The sequence below is a fragment of the Oncorhynchus masou genome, unplaced genomic scaffold, assembly GCF_036934945.1.
Source record: "Oncorhynchus masou masou isolate Uvic2021 unplaced genomic scaffold, UVic_Omas_1.1 unplaced_scaffold_3042, whole genome shotgun sequence".
Taxonomy (NCBI): domain Eukaryota; kingdom Metazoa; phylum Chordata; class Actinopteri; order Salmoniformes; family Salmonidae; genus Oncorhynchus; species Oncorhynchus masou.
Window position 1 is genome coordinate 3,927 of NW_027009461.1, and position 13,574 is coordinate 17,500.

The following is a 13,574-nucleotide window of genomic DNA, read 5'->3' on the forward strand; positions in this document are numbered from 1 at the left end:
GTGTGTGCAGTTACTGGGTGTTAAATCCTCATTGTGTGTGCAGTTACTGGGTGTTAAATCCTCATTGTGTGCAGTTACTGGGTGTTAAATCCTCATTGTGTGTGCAGTTACTGGGTGTTAAATCCTCATTGTGTGCAGTTACTGGGTGTTAAATCCTCGTGTGCAGTTACTGGGTGTTAAATCCTCGTGTGCAGTTACTGGGTGTTAAATCCTCGTGTGCAGTTACTGGGTGTTAAATCCTCATTGTGTGTGCAGTTACTGGGTGTTTAAATCCTCATTGTGTGCAGTTACTGGGTGTTAAATCCTCGTGTGCAGTTACTGGGTGTTAAATCCTCATTGTGTGTGCAGTTACTGGGTGTTAAATCCTCTGTGTGTGCAGTTACTGGGTGTTAAATCCTCTGTGTGCAGTTACTGGGTGTTAAATCCTCATTGTGTGTGCAGTTACTGGGTGTTAAATCCTCTGTGTGCAGTTACTGGGTGTTAAATCCTCATTGTGTGTGCAGTTACTGGGTGTTAAATCCTCATTGTAATCCGGTAGATGTTCAGGTCCTTGGTTCACATCACCATTTCAGACTGAGCTGCTGTGAATCTGATTTCCATCCACTGCATCGTACACCTGCTTCTCTGTGAGACGGAGGAGCACCGTTAGAGCGGCCTTGACAAAATGACCATCATTTGGACAGCTAAGATTGAACTGGGTCCTCCAGTCTTCCCTTGTGGTGACAAATACAGGTTCTAACCTTTTGAGTAGGAGACTGGGCCTCTATTAAAGTCTGAGTAGGATGCAGGGCCTCTATTAAAGTCTGAGTAGGAGACAGGGCCTCTATTAAAGTCTGAGTAGGAGACAGGGCCTCTATTAACGTCTGAGTAGGAGACAGGGCCTCTATTAAAGTCTGAGTAGGAGACAGGGCCTCTATTAACGTCTGAGTAGGAGACAGGGCCTCTATTAAAGTCTGAGTAGGAGACTGGGCCTCTATTAAAGTCTGAGTAGGAGACAGGGCCTCTATTAAAGTCTGAGTAGGAGACAGGGCCTCTATTAACGTCTGAGTAGGAGACAGGGCCTCTATTAAAGTCTGAGTAGGAGACTGGGCCTCTATTAAAGTCTGAGTAGGAGACAGGGCCTCTATTAAAGTCTGAGTAGGAGACAGGGCCTCTATTAAAGTCTGAGTAGGAGACAGGGCCTGTATTAAAGTCTGAGTAGGAGACAGGGCCTCTATTAAAGTCTGAGTAGGAGACAGGGCCTCTATTAAAGTCTGAGTAGGAGACAGGGCCTCTATTAAAGTCTGAGTTGGAGACAGGGCCTGTATTAATAACGTCTGAGTAGGAGACAGGGCCTCTATTAAAGTCTGAGTAGGAGACAGGGCCTCTATTAAAGTCTGAGTAGGAGACAGGGCCTCTTAAAGTCTGAGTAGGAGACTGGGCCTCTATTAAAGTCTGAGTAGGAGACAGGGCCTCTATTAAAGTCTGAGTAGGAGACAGGGCCTCTATTAAAGTCTGAGTAGGAGACAGGGCCTCTATTAAAGTCTGAGTAGGAGACAGGGCCTCTATTAAAGTCTGAGTAGGAGACAGGAGACAGGGCCTCTATTAAAGTCTGATTAAAGGGTCTAAAGTCTGAGTAGGAGACAGGGCCTGTATTAATAACGTCTGAGTAGGAGACAGGGCCTGTATTAAAGTCTGAGTAGGAGACAGGGTCTCTATTAAAGTCTGAGTAGGAGACAGGGCCTCTATTAAAGTCTGAGTAGGAGACAGGGCCTCTATTAAAGTCTGAGTAGGAGACAGGGCCTCTATTAAAGTCTGAGTAGGAGACAGGGCCTCTATTAAAGTCTGAGTAGGAGACTGGGCCTCTATTAAAGTCTGAGTAGGAGACTGGGCCTCTATTAAAGTCTGAGTAGGAGACAGGGCCTGTATTAAAGTCTGAGTAGGAGACAGGGCCTCTATTAAAGTTTGAGTAGGAGACAGGGCCTGTATTAAAGTCTGAGTAGGAGACAGGGCCTCTATTAAAGTCTGAGTAGGAGACAGGGCCTCTATTAAAGTCTGAGTAGGAGACAGGGCCTCTATTAACGTCTGAGTAGGAGACAGGGCCTCTATTAAAGTCTGAGTAGGAGACTGGGCCTCTATTAAAGTCTGAGTAGGGAGACTGGGCCTCTATTAAAGTCTGAGTAGGAGACAGGGCCTGTATTAAAGTCTGAGTAGGAGACAGGGCCTCTATTAAAGTTTGAGTAGGAGACAGGGCCTGTATTAAAGTCTGAGTAGGAGACTGGGCCTCTATTAAAGTCTGAGTAGGAGACAGGGCCTCTATTAAAGTCTGAGTAGGAGACAGGGCCTCTATTAATGTCTGAGTAGGAGACAGGGCCTCTATTAAAGTCTGAGTAGGAGACAGGGCCTCTATTAAAGTCTGAGTAGGATGCAGGGCCTCTATTAAAGTCTGAGTAGGAGACTGGGCCTCTATTAAAGTCTGAGTAGGAGACAGGGCCTGTATTAAAGTCTGAGTAGGAGACAGGGCCTCTATTAAAGTCTGGAGTAGGAGACAGGGCCTGTATTAAAGTCTGAGTAGGAGACAGGGCCTCTATTAAAGTCTGAGTAGGAGACAGGGCCTCTATTAAAGTCTGAGTAGGAGACAGGGCCTCTATTAAAGTCTGAGTTGGAGACAGGGCCTGTATTAATAACGTCTGAGTAGGAGACTGGGCCTCTATTAAAGTCTGAGTAGGAGACAGGGCCTCTATTAAAGTCTGAGTAGGAGACAGGGCCTCTTAAAGTCTGAGTAGGAGACTGGGCCTCTATTAAAGTCTGAGTAGGAGACAGGGCCTCTATTAAAGTCTGAGTAGGAGACAGGGCTCTATTAAAGTCTGAGTAGGAGACAGGGCCTCTTATTAAAGTCTGAGTAGGAGACAGGGCCTCTATTAAAGTCTGAGTAGGAGACAGGGCCTCTATTAAAGTCTGAGTAGGAGACAGGGCCTCTATTAATAACGTCTGAGTAGGAGACAGGGCCTGTATTAAAGTCTGAGTAGGAGACAGGGCCTCTATTAAAGTCTGAGTAGGAGACAGGGCCTCTATTAAAGTCTGAGTAGGAGACAGGGCCTCTATTAAAGTCTGAGTAGGAGACAGGGCCTCTATTAAAGTCTGAGTAGGAGACAGGGCCTCTATTAAAGTCTGAGTAGGAGACAGGGCCTCTATTAAAGTCTGAGTAGGAGACAGGGCCTCTATTAAAGTCTGAGTAGGAGACAGGGCCTCTATTAAAGTCTGAGTAGGAGACAGGGCCTCTATTAAAGTCTGAGTAGGAGACAGGCCTCTATTAAAGTCTGAGTAGGAGACAGGGCCTGTATTAAAGTCTGAGTAGGAGACAGGGCCTCTATTAAAGTCTGAGTAGGAGACAGGGCCTCTATTAAAGTCTGAGTAGGAGACAGGGCCTCTATTAAAGTCTGAGTAGGAGACAGGGCCTGTATTAAAAGTCTGAGTAGGAGACAGGGCCTCTATTAAAGTCTGAGTAGGAGACAGGGCCTCTATTAAAGTCTGAGTAGGAGACAGGGCCTCTTAAAGTCTGGAGTAGGAGACTGGGCCTCTATTAAAAGTCTGAGTAGGAGACAGGGCCTCTATTAAAGTCTGAGTAGGAGACAGGGCCTCTATTAAAGTCTGAGTAGGAGACAGGGCCTGTATTAATAACGTCTGAGTGGAGACTGGGCCTCTATTAAAGTCTGAGTAGGAGACAGGGCCTCTATTAAAGTCTGAGTAGGAGACAGGGCCTCTATTAAAGTCTGAGTAGGAGACTGGGCCTCTATTAAAGTCTGAGTAGGAGACAGGGCCTCTATTAAAGTCTGAGTAGGAGACAGGGCCTCTATTAAAGTCTGAGTAGGAGACAGGGCCTCTATTAAAGTCTGAGTAGGAGACAGGGCCTCTATTAAAGTCTGAGTAGGAGACAGGGCCTCTATTAAAGTCTGAGTAGGAGACAGGGCCTCTATTAAAGTCTGAGTAGGAGACAGGGCCTGTATTAATAACGTCTGAGTAGGAGACAGGGCCTGTATTAAAGTCTGAGTAGGAGACAGGGTCTCTATTAAAGTCTGAGTAGGAGACAGGGCCTCTATTAAAGTCTGAGTAGGAGACAGGGCCTCTATTAAAGTCTGAGTAGGAGACAGGGCCTCTATTAAAGTCTGAGTAGGAGACAGGGCCTCTATTAAAGTCTGAGTAGGAGACTGGGCCTCTATTAAAGTCTGAGTAGGAGACTGGGCCTCTATTAAAGTCTGAGTAGGAGACAGGGCCTGTATTAAAGTCTGAGTAGGAGACAGGGCCTCTATTAAAGTTTGAGTAGGAGACAGGGCCTGTATTAAAGTCTGAGTAGGAGACAGGGCCTCTATTAAAGTCTGAGTAGGAGACAGGGCCTCTATTAAAGTCTGAGTAGGAGACAGGGCCTCTATTAACGTCTGAGTAGGAGACAGGGCCTCTATTAAAGTCTGAGTAGGAGACTGGGCCTCTATTAAAGTCTGAGTAGGAGACTGGGCCTCTATTAAAGTCTGAGTAGGAGACAGGGCCTGTATTAAAGTCTGAGTAGGAGACAGGGCCTCTATTAAAGTTTGAGTAGGAGACAGGGCCTGTATTAAAGTCTGAGTAGGAGACTGGGCCTCTATTAAAGTCTGAGTAGGAGACAGGGCCTCTATTAAAGTCTGAGTAGGAGACAGGGCCTCTATTAATGTCTGAGTAGGAGACAGGGCCTCTATTAAAGTCTGAGTAGGAGACAGGGCCTCTATTAAAGTCTGAGTAGGATGCAGGGCCTCTATTAAAGTCTGAGTAGGAGACTGGGCCTCTATTAAAGTCTGAGTAGGAGACAGGGCCTCTATTAAAGTCTGAGTAGGAGACAGGGCCTCTATTAAAGTCTGAGTAGGAGACAGGGCCTGTATTAAAGTCTGAGTAGGAGACAGGGCCTCTATTAAAGTCTGAGTAGGAGACAGGGCCTCTATTAAAGTCTGAGTAGGAGACAGGGCCTCTATTAAAGTCTGAGTTGGAGACAGGGCCTGTATTAATAACGTCTGAGTAGGAGACAGGGCCTCTATTAAAGTCTGAGTAGGAGACAGGGCCTCTATTAAAGTCTGAGTAGGAGACAGGGCCTCTTAAAGTCTGAGTAGGAGACTGGGCCTCTATTAAAGTCTGAGTAGGAGACAGGGCCTCTATTAAAGTCTGAGTAGGAGACAGGGCCTCTATTAAAGTCTGAGTAGGAGACAGGGCCTCTATTAAAGTCTGAGTAGGAGACAGGGCCTCTATTAAAGTCTGAGTAGGAGACAGGGCCTCTATTAAAGTCTGAGTAGGAGACAGGGCCTGTATTAATAACGTCTGAGTAGGAGACAGGGCCTGTATTAAAGTCTGAGTAGGAGACAGGGCCTCTATTAAAGTCTGAGTAGGAGACAGGGCCTCTATTAAAGTCTGAGTAGGAGACAGGGCCTCTATTAAAGTCTGAGTAGGAGACAGGGCCTCTATTAAAGTCTGAGTAGGAGACAGGGCCTCTATTAAAGTCTGAGTAGGAGACAGGGCCTCTATTAAAGTCTGAGTAGGAGACAGGGCCTCTATTAAAGTCTGAGTAGGAGACAGGGCCTCTATTAAAGTCTGAGTAGGAGACAGGGCCTCTATTAAAGTCTGAGTAGGAGACAGGGCCTCTATTAAAGTCTGAGTAGGAGACAGGGCCTGTATTAAAGTCTGAGTAGGAGACAGGGCCTCTATTAAAGTCTGAGTAGGAGACAGGGCCTCTATTAAAGTCTGAGTAGGAGACAGGGCCTCTATTAAAGTCTGAGTAGGAGACAGGGCCTGTATTAAAGTCTGAGTAGGAGACAGGGCCTCTATTAAAGTCTGAGTAGGAGACAGGGCCTCTATTAAAGTCTGAGTAGGAGACAGGGCCTCTATTAAAGTCTGAGTTGGAGACAGGGCCTGTATTAATAACGTCTGAGTAGGAGACAGGGCCTCTATTAAAGTCTGAGTAGGAGACAGGGCCTCTATTAAAGTCTGAGTAGGAGACAGGGCCTCTTAAAGTCTGAGTAGGAGACTGGGCCTCTATTAAAGTCTGAGTAGGAGACAGGGCCTCTATTAAAGTCTGAGTAGGAGACAGGGCCTCTATTAAAGTCTGAGTAGGAGACAGGGCCTCTATTAAAGTCTGAGTAGGAGACAGGGCCTCTATTAAAGTCTGAGTAGGAGACAGGGCCTGTATTAAAGTCTGAGTAGGAGACAGGGCCTCTATTAAAGTCTGAGTAGGAGACAGGGCCTCTATTAAAGTCTGAGTAGGAGACAGGGCCTCTATTAAAGTCTGAGTTGGAGACAGGGCCTGTATTAATAACGTCTGAGTAGGAGACAGGGCCTCTATTAAAGTCTGAGTAGGAGACAGGGCCTCTATTAAAGTCTGAGTAGGAGACAGGGCCTCTTAAAGTCTGAGTAGGAACTGGGCCTCTATTAAAGTCTGAGTAGGAGACAGGGCCTCTATTAAAGTCTGAGTAGGAGACAGGGCCTCTATTAAAGTCTGAGTAGGAGACAGGGCCTCTATTAAAGTCTGAGTAGGAGACAGGGCCTCTATTAAAGTCTGAGTAGGAGACAGGGCCTCTATTAAAGTCTGAGTAGGATGCAGGGCCTCTATTAAAGTCTGAGTAGGAGACTGGGCCTCTATTAAAGTCTGAGTAGGAGACAGGGCCTCTATTAAAGTCTGAGTAGGAGACAGGGCCTCTATTAAAGTCTGAGTAGGAGACAGGGCCTGTATTAAAGTCTGAGTAGGAGACAGGGCCTCTATTAAAGTCTGAGTAGGAGACAGGGCCTCTATTAAAGTCTGAGTAGGAGACAGGGCCTCTATTAAAGTCTGAGTTGGAGACAGGGCCTGTATTAATAACGTCTGAGTAGGAGACAGGGCCTCTATTAAAGTCTGAGTAGGAGACAGGGCCTCTATTAAAGTCTGAGTAGGAGACAGGGCCTCTTAAAGTCTGAGTAGGAGACTGGGCCTCTATTAAAGTCTGAGTAGGAGACAGGGCCTCTATTAAAGTCTGAGTAGGAGACAGGGCCTCTATTAAAGTCTGAGTAGGAGACAGGGCCTCTATTAAAGTCTGAGTAGGAGACAGGGCCTCTATTAAAGTCTGAGTAGGAGACAGGGCCTCTATTAAAGTCTGAGTAGGAGACAGGGCCTGTATTAATAACGTCTGAGTAGGAGACAGGGCCTGTATTAAAGTCTGAGTAGGAGACAGGGCCTCTATTAAAGTCTGAGTAGGAGACAGGGCCTCTATTAAAGTCTGAGTAGGAGACAGGGCCTCTATTAAAGTCTGAGTAGGAGACAGGGCCTCTATTAAAGTCTGAGTAGGAGACAGGGCCTCTATTAAAGTCTGAGTAGGAGACAGGGCCTCTATTAAAGTCTGAGTAGGAGACAGGGCCTCTATTAAAGTCTGAGTAGGAGACAGGGCCTCTATTAAAGTCTGAGTAGGAGACAGGGCCTCTATTAAAGTCTGAGTAGGAGACAGGGCCTCTATTAAAGTCTGAGTAGGAGACAGGGCCTGTATTAAAGTCTGAGTAGGAGACAGGGCCTCTATTAAAGTCTGAGTAGGAGACAGGGCCTCTATTAAAGTCTGAGTAGGAGACAGGGCCTCTATTAAAGTCTGAGTAGGAGACAGGGCCTGTATTAAAGTCTGAGTAGGAGACAGGGCCTCTATTAAAGTCTGAGTAGGAGACAGGGCCTCTATTAAAGTCTGAGTAGGAGACAGGGCCTCTATTAAAGTCTGAGTTGGAGACAGGGCCTGTATTAATAACGTCTGAGTAGGAGACAGGGCCTCTATTAAAGTCTGAGTAGGAGATAGGGCCTCTATTAAAGTCTGAGTAGGAGACAGGGCCTCTTAAAGTCTGAGTAGGAGACTGGGCCTCTATTAAAGTCTGAGTAGGAGACAGGGCCTCTATTAAAGTCTGAGTAGGAGACAGGGCCTCTATTAAAGTCTGAGTAGGAGACAGGGCCTCTATTAAAGTCTGAGTAGGAGACAGGGCCTCTATTAAAGTCTGAGTAGGAGACAGGGCCTGTATTAAAGTCTGAGTAGGAGACAGGGCCTCTATTAAAGTCTGAGTAGGAGACAGGGCCTCTATTAAAGTCTGAGTAGGAGACAGGGCCTCTATTAAAGTCTGAGTTGGAGACAGGGCCTGTATTAATAACGTCTGAGTAGGAGACAGGGCCTCTATTAAAGTCTGAGTAGGAGACAGGGCCTCTATTAAAGTCTGAGTAGGAGACAGGGCCTCTTAAAGTCTGAGTAGGAGACTGGGCCTCTATTAAAGTCTGAGTAGGAGACAGGGCCTCTATTAAAGTCTGAGTAGGAGACAGGGCCTCTATTAAAGTCTGAGTAGGAGACAGGGCCTCTATTAAAGTCTGAGTAGGAGACAGGGCCTCTATTAAAGTCTGAGTAGGAGACAGGGCCTCTATTAAAGTCTGAGTAGGAGACAGGGCCTCTATTAAAGTCTGAGTAGGAGACAGGGCCTGTATTAATAACGTCTGAGTAGGAGACAGGGCCTGTATTAAAGTCTGAGTAGGAGACAGGGCCTCTATTAAAGTCTGAGTAGGAGACAGGGCCTCTATTAAAGTCTGAGTAGGAGACAGGGCCTCTATTAAAGTCTGAGTAGGAGACAGGGCCTCTATTAAAGTCTGAGTAGGAGACAGGGCCTCTATTAAAGTCTGAGTAGGAGACAGGGCCTGTATTAAAGTCTGAGTAGGAGACAGGGCCTCTATTAAAGTCTGAGTAGGAGACAGGGCCTCTATTAAATTCTGAGTAGGAGACAGGGCCTGTATTAAAGTCTGAGTAGGAGACAGGGCCTGTATTAAAGTCTGAGTAGGAGACAGGGCCTGTATTAAAGTCTGAGTAGGAGACAGGGCCTCTATTAAAGTCTGAGTAGGAGACAGGGCCTGTATTAAAGTATGAGTAGGAGTGCTGATCTTGGATCGATTTAGTATTTTACAAAACCGTGATGGACAAGGGTAACCTAGTTGAGGTGTGAACCTCCAGTGACCTGATATCTGAGTCTCAGACTCGGTGGTGGAAAATCCTCTTACAAATATAGCACAAGAACTTGTGAATTCCATGAAGGCTTTTTTAATACAAAACATATCAGAAGCCTAGATGGTCTGCGGAACAACTACCTTCCCAGAGCTCTGCCTCTGTATTTATACACACACAACATATGAGTCCATCCCACATGAGGTTACTTCCCTCAGTCCATCTGCCACCATTATCTTTCAATCTGAGCTTCCTGCTTGTTCACGCCCAATAAACGCCCAGATCTGCTTTCAGTGGTGAATTATAATGGTGGTAGGACCCCTTCGTGTCCTTAAAAATAATATATGCCCGTCTATCCTATGGACCACTTACGTTGAGCTTGGTGTGCTCTTTGGTATGTCCTTATTAGGGCTAGAAGACGATGTGTCTCTCTAACATTCATCATCTTATTTTATGGGCCTATGTCTTTTGGCCTTCATACGTTCTGTTGAGCTTGGTGTGCTCTTTGGTATGTCTGACTCTGTGTCTCTCTCTTCTCCTGTGGTCTGATGTACATCTTTGCTCTATACTATTATATCTGTCCTATATTTCCCATTTGCTCCCACAGTACCTGTATCACTCACGAACAGGGTCAGTCGAGCGTACCTGTCTTCGGTGTTTTGAAGAACCTCCGGTGAACCCTGAACAGGACGATGAGCAGTAAGGCCTCTCCCACCTGAAACACTATGTAGATCATAGGGAACAGGTAGAGGGGACCAATCACATCGGGAGGGAATGCCACCTTCAAAATGGTGGAACACAGCTGGATGTTCTGACAGCCTGTCTCCATGGAGATGGTCCTCCGCCCCCTGAGTAACGGGAAGGAAGTCCAAATAAGGACAACTTGAACGGATTGATTGACATGGAATTAATAGCTGGAATGGATTTTTTTTTCTCTTATTTTTAAGGGTTTATTTTTTTACTAAAGAGAAAACGATCCTCATCGTCACCATGACTTACGATCCGTTGAGTTTGAAGAGGTATGACAGGACGTATCCGAAGGTGTAGCCAATGAGGGGCATGAGGGCAGCGGTGGCCATGAGCGGAGGGGACAGGAGGGTCAGCGTCAAATCCATCCCTCCTATGGTCATGCCGGCCAGCAGGCCAATAACCACCGTGGCCATCAACAGGAGGGACAGGCCGACCTGGAGGGAGGAGTGAGAGGGGAAATCAAATACACATTTATACTCTCCTGAAATTGGCCTTTTGGGTGCACTTGGTTTAGCTTGGAATTTGCACATTCTAGGATTACTCAGAGTTAAGCGCAGTTTGACTCGGGTATTTGACCGAGGCCTCGATTGAATTACCTGTGTGCACCATGCCATAATGATGGTCTGTAGTACTGTGTACTGTACTCTACCTTAGTGATGGTCCGTAGTACTGTGTACTGTACTCTGCCTTAGTGATGGTCTGTAGTACTGTGTACTGTACTCTGCCTTAGTGATGGTCTGTGTACTGTGTACTGTACTCTACCTTAGTGATGGTCTGTAGTACTGTGTACTGTACTCTACCTTAGTGATGGTCTGTAGTACTGTGTACTGTACTCTGCCTTAGTGATGGTCTGTAGTACTGTGTACTGTACTCTACCTTAGTGATGGTCTGTAGTACTGTGTACTGTGTACTGTACTCTACCTTAGTGATGGTCTGTAGTACTGTGTACTGTACTCTGCCTTAGTGATGGTCTGTAGTACTGTGGACTGTGTACTGTACTCTACCTTAGTGATGGTCTGTAGTACTGTGTACTGTACTCTACCTTAGTGATGGTCCATAGTACTGTGTACTGTGTACTGTACTCTACCTTAGTGATGGTCTGTGGTACTGTGTACTGTACTCTGCCTTAGTGATGGTCTGTAGTACTGTGTACTGTACTCTACCTTAGTGATGGTCCGTAGTACTGTGTACTGTACTCTGCCTTAGTGATGGTCTGTAGTACTGTGTACTGTACTCTACCTTAGTGATGGTCCGTAGTACTGTGTACTGTACTCTACCTTAGTGATGGTCCGTAGTACTGTGTACTGTACTCTACCTTAGTGATGGTCTGTGTACTGTGTACTGTACTCTACCTTAGTGATGGTCTGTAGTACTGTGTACTGTACTCTACCTTGTGATGCTCTGTAGTACTGTGTACTGTACTCTGCCTTAGTGATGGTCTGTGTACTGTGTACTGTACTCTACCTTAGTGATGGTCTGTGTACTGTGGACTGTGTACTGTACTCTACCTTGTGATGCTCTGTAGTACTGTGTACTGTACTCTACCTTAGTGATGGTCTGTAGTACTGTGTACTGTACTCTACCTTGTGATGCTCTGTAGTACTGTGTACTGTACTCTGCCTTAGTGATGGTCTGTGTACTGTGTACTGTACTCTGCCTTAGTGATGGTCCGTAGTACTGTGTACTGTACTCTACCTTAGTGATGGTCTGTAGTACTGTGTACTGTACTCTACCTTAGTGATGGTCCATAGTACTGTGTACTGTGTACTGTACTCTACCTTAGTGATGGTCTGTGGTACTGTGTACTGTACTCTGCCTTAGTGATGGTCTGTGTACTGTGTACTGTACTCTACCTTAGTGATGGTCTGTAGTACTGTGTACTGTACTCTACCTTAGTGATGGTCCATAGTACTGTGTACTGTGTACTGTACTCTACCTTAGTGATGGTCTGTGGTACTGTGTACTGTACTCTGCCTTAGTGATGGTCTGTAGTACTGTGTACTGTACTCTACCTTAGTGATGGTCCGTAGTACTGTGTACTGTACTCTGCCTTAGTGATGGTCTGTAGTACTGTGTACTGTACTCTACCTTAGTGATGGTCCGTAGTACTGTGTACTGTACTCTACCTTAGTGATGGTCCGTAGTACTGTGTACTGTACTCTACCTTAGTGATGGTCTGTGGTACTGTGTACTGTACTCTACCTTAGTGATGGTCCGTAGTACTGTGTACTGTACTCTACCTTAGTGATGGTCTGTGTACTGTGTACTGTACTCTACCTTAGTGATGGTCTGTAGTACTGTGTACTGTACTCTACCTTGTGATGCTCTGTAGTACTGTGTACTGTACTCTGCCTTAGTGATGGTCTGTGTACTGTGTACTGTACTCTACCTTAGTGATGGTCTGTGTACTGTGGACTGTGTACTGTACTCTACCTTGTGATGCTCTGTAGTACTGTGTACTGTACTCTACCTTAGTGATGGTCTGTAGTACTGTGTACTGTACTCTGCCTTAGTGATGGTCTGTGTACTGTGTACTGTACTCTACCTTAGTGATGGTCTGTGTACTGTGGACTGTGTACTGTACTCTACCTTGTGATGCTCTGTAGTACTGTGTACTGTACTCTACCTTAGTGATGGTCTGTAGTACTGTGTACTGTACTCTACCTTGTGATGCTCTGTAGTACTGTGTACTGTACTCTGCCTTAGTGATGGTCTGTGTACTGTGTACTGTACTCTGCCTTAGTGATGGTCTGTAGTACTGTGGACTGTGTACTGTACTCTACCTTGTGATGCTCTGTAGTACTGTGTACTGTACTCTACCTTAGTGATGGTCCGTAGTACTGTGTACTGTGTACTGTACTCTACCTTAGTGATGGTCTGTAGTACTGTGTACTGTACTCTACCTTGTGATGCTCTGTAGTACTGTGTACTGTACTCTACCTTAGTGATGGTCCGTAGTACTGTGTACTGCGTACTGTACTCTACCTTAGTGATGTTCTGTAGTACTGTGTACTGTGTACTGCGTACTGTACTCTACCTTAGTAATAGTCTTGGAGTGCTGTGTACTGTACACTACCTTAGTGATGGTCTGTAGTACTGTGTACTGTGTACTGCGTACTGTACTCTACCTTAGTAATAGTCTTGGAGTACTGTGGCCTGTAGTAATTGATGAGGATGCCGATGCCGCAGGGGAACAGAGTCATGACCAGGGCCAGAGTGATGCCAGCGTAGGGAACAGCACTCTCCAGGTTGGAGAAGCCCTGGCAGTATAGGTAGAGGAGCAGTGGCATCATACCCAGGGCTAGGAATGTAGAGCAGGTAGTCATCACAATACTGGGGAGAGAGGGAGAGAAGGAGGGATGGAGAGAGAGGGAGAGACAGAGGGAGAAAGAGAGGGAATGAGAGAGAGGGAGAGACAGAGGGAGAAGGAGGGTGGAGAGAGAGGGAGAGACAGAGGGAGAGGGAACGAGAGAGAGGGAGAGACAGAGGGAGAAGGAGAGGGAACGAGAGAGAGGGAGAGGGAGAGGGAACGAGAGAGAGGGAGAGACAGAGGGAGAAAGAGAGGGAGAAGGAGGGATGGAGAGAGAGAGAGACAGAGGGAGAGGGAGAGGGAACGAGAGAGAGGGAGAGAGAGAAGGAGAAAGAGAGGGAACGAGAGAGAGGGAGAGACAGAGGGAGAGGGAGAGAGACAGAGGGAGAAAGAGAGGGAATGAGAGAGAGAGAGAGACAGAGGTGAAGAGACAGAGGGAGAGACACAGAGGGAGAGACACAGAGGGAGAAAGAGAGGGAACAAGAGAGAGGGGACGAGAGAGTGGCAGAGGGAGAGAGACAGAGGGAGAAAGAGAG

At 46.4% G+C, this 13,574-nt stretch overlaps 1 protein-coding gene across 1 annotated transcript in view; it reads right to left on the reverse strand.

The window, feature by feature from the left end:
* Window positions 1-548: 548 nt before the first annotated feature.
* The window catches only part of LOC135534123 (hepatic sodium/bile acid cotransporter-like), a 32,006-nt gene continuing 18,980 nt past the window's right edge, over window positions 549-13,574 (reverse strand). Inside the window, exons 5-8 of the mRNA XM_064961253.1 lie at window positions 12,857-13,061; window positions 9,978-10,162; window positions 9,624-9,826; window positions 549-624 (exon numbers count right to left, since the gene is read on the reverse strand). Coding sequence (XP_064817325.1) covers window positions 569-624; window positions 9,624-9,826; window positions 9,978-10,162; window positions 12,857-13,061 — 649 coding nt within the window. The 3' untranslated portion in view covers window positions 549-568. The remainder of the gene's footprint in view (window positions 625-9,623; window positions 9,827-9,977; window positions 10,163-12,856; window positions 13,062-13,574) is intronic.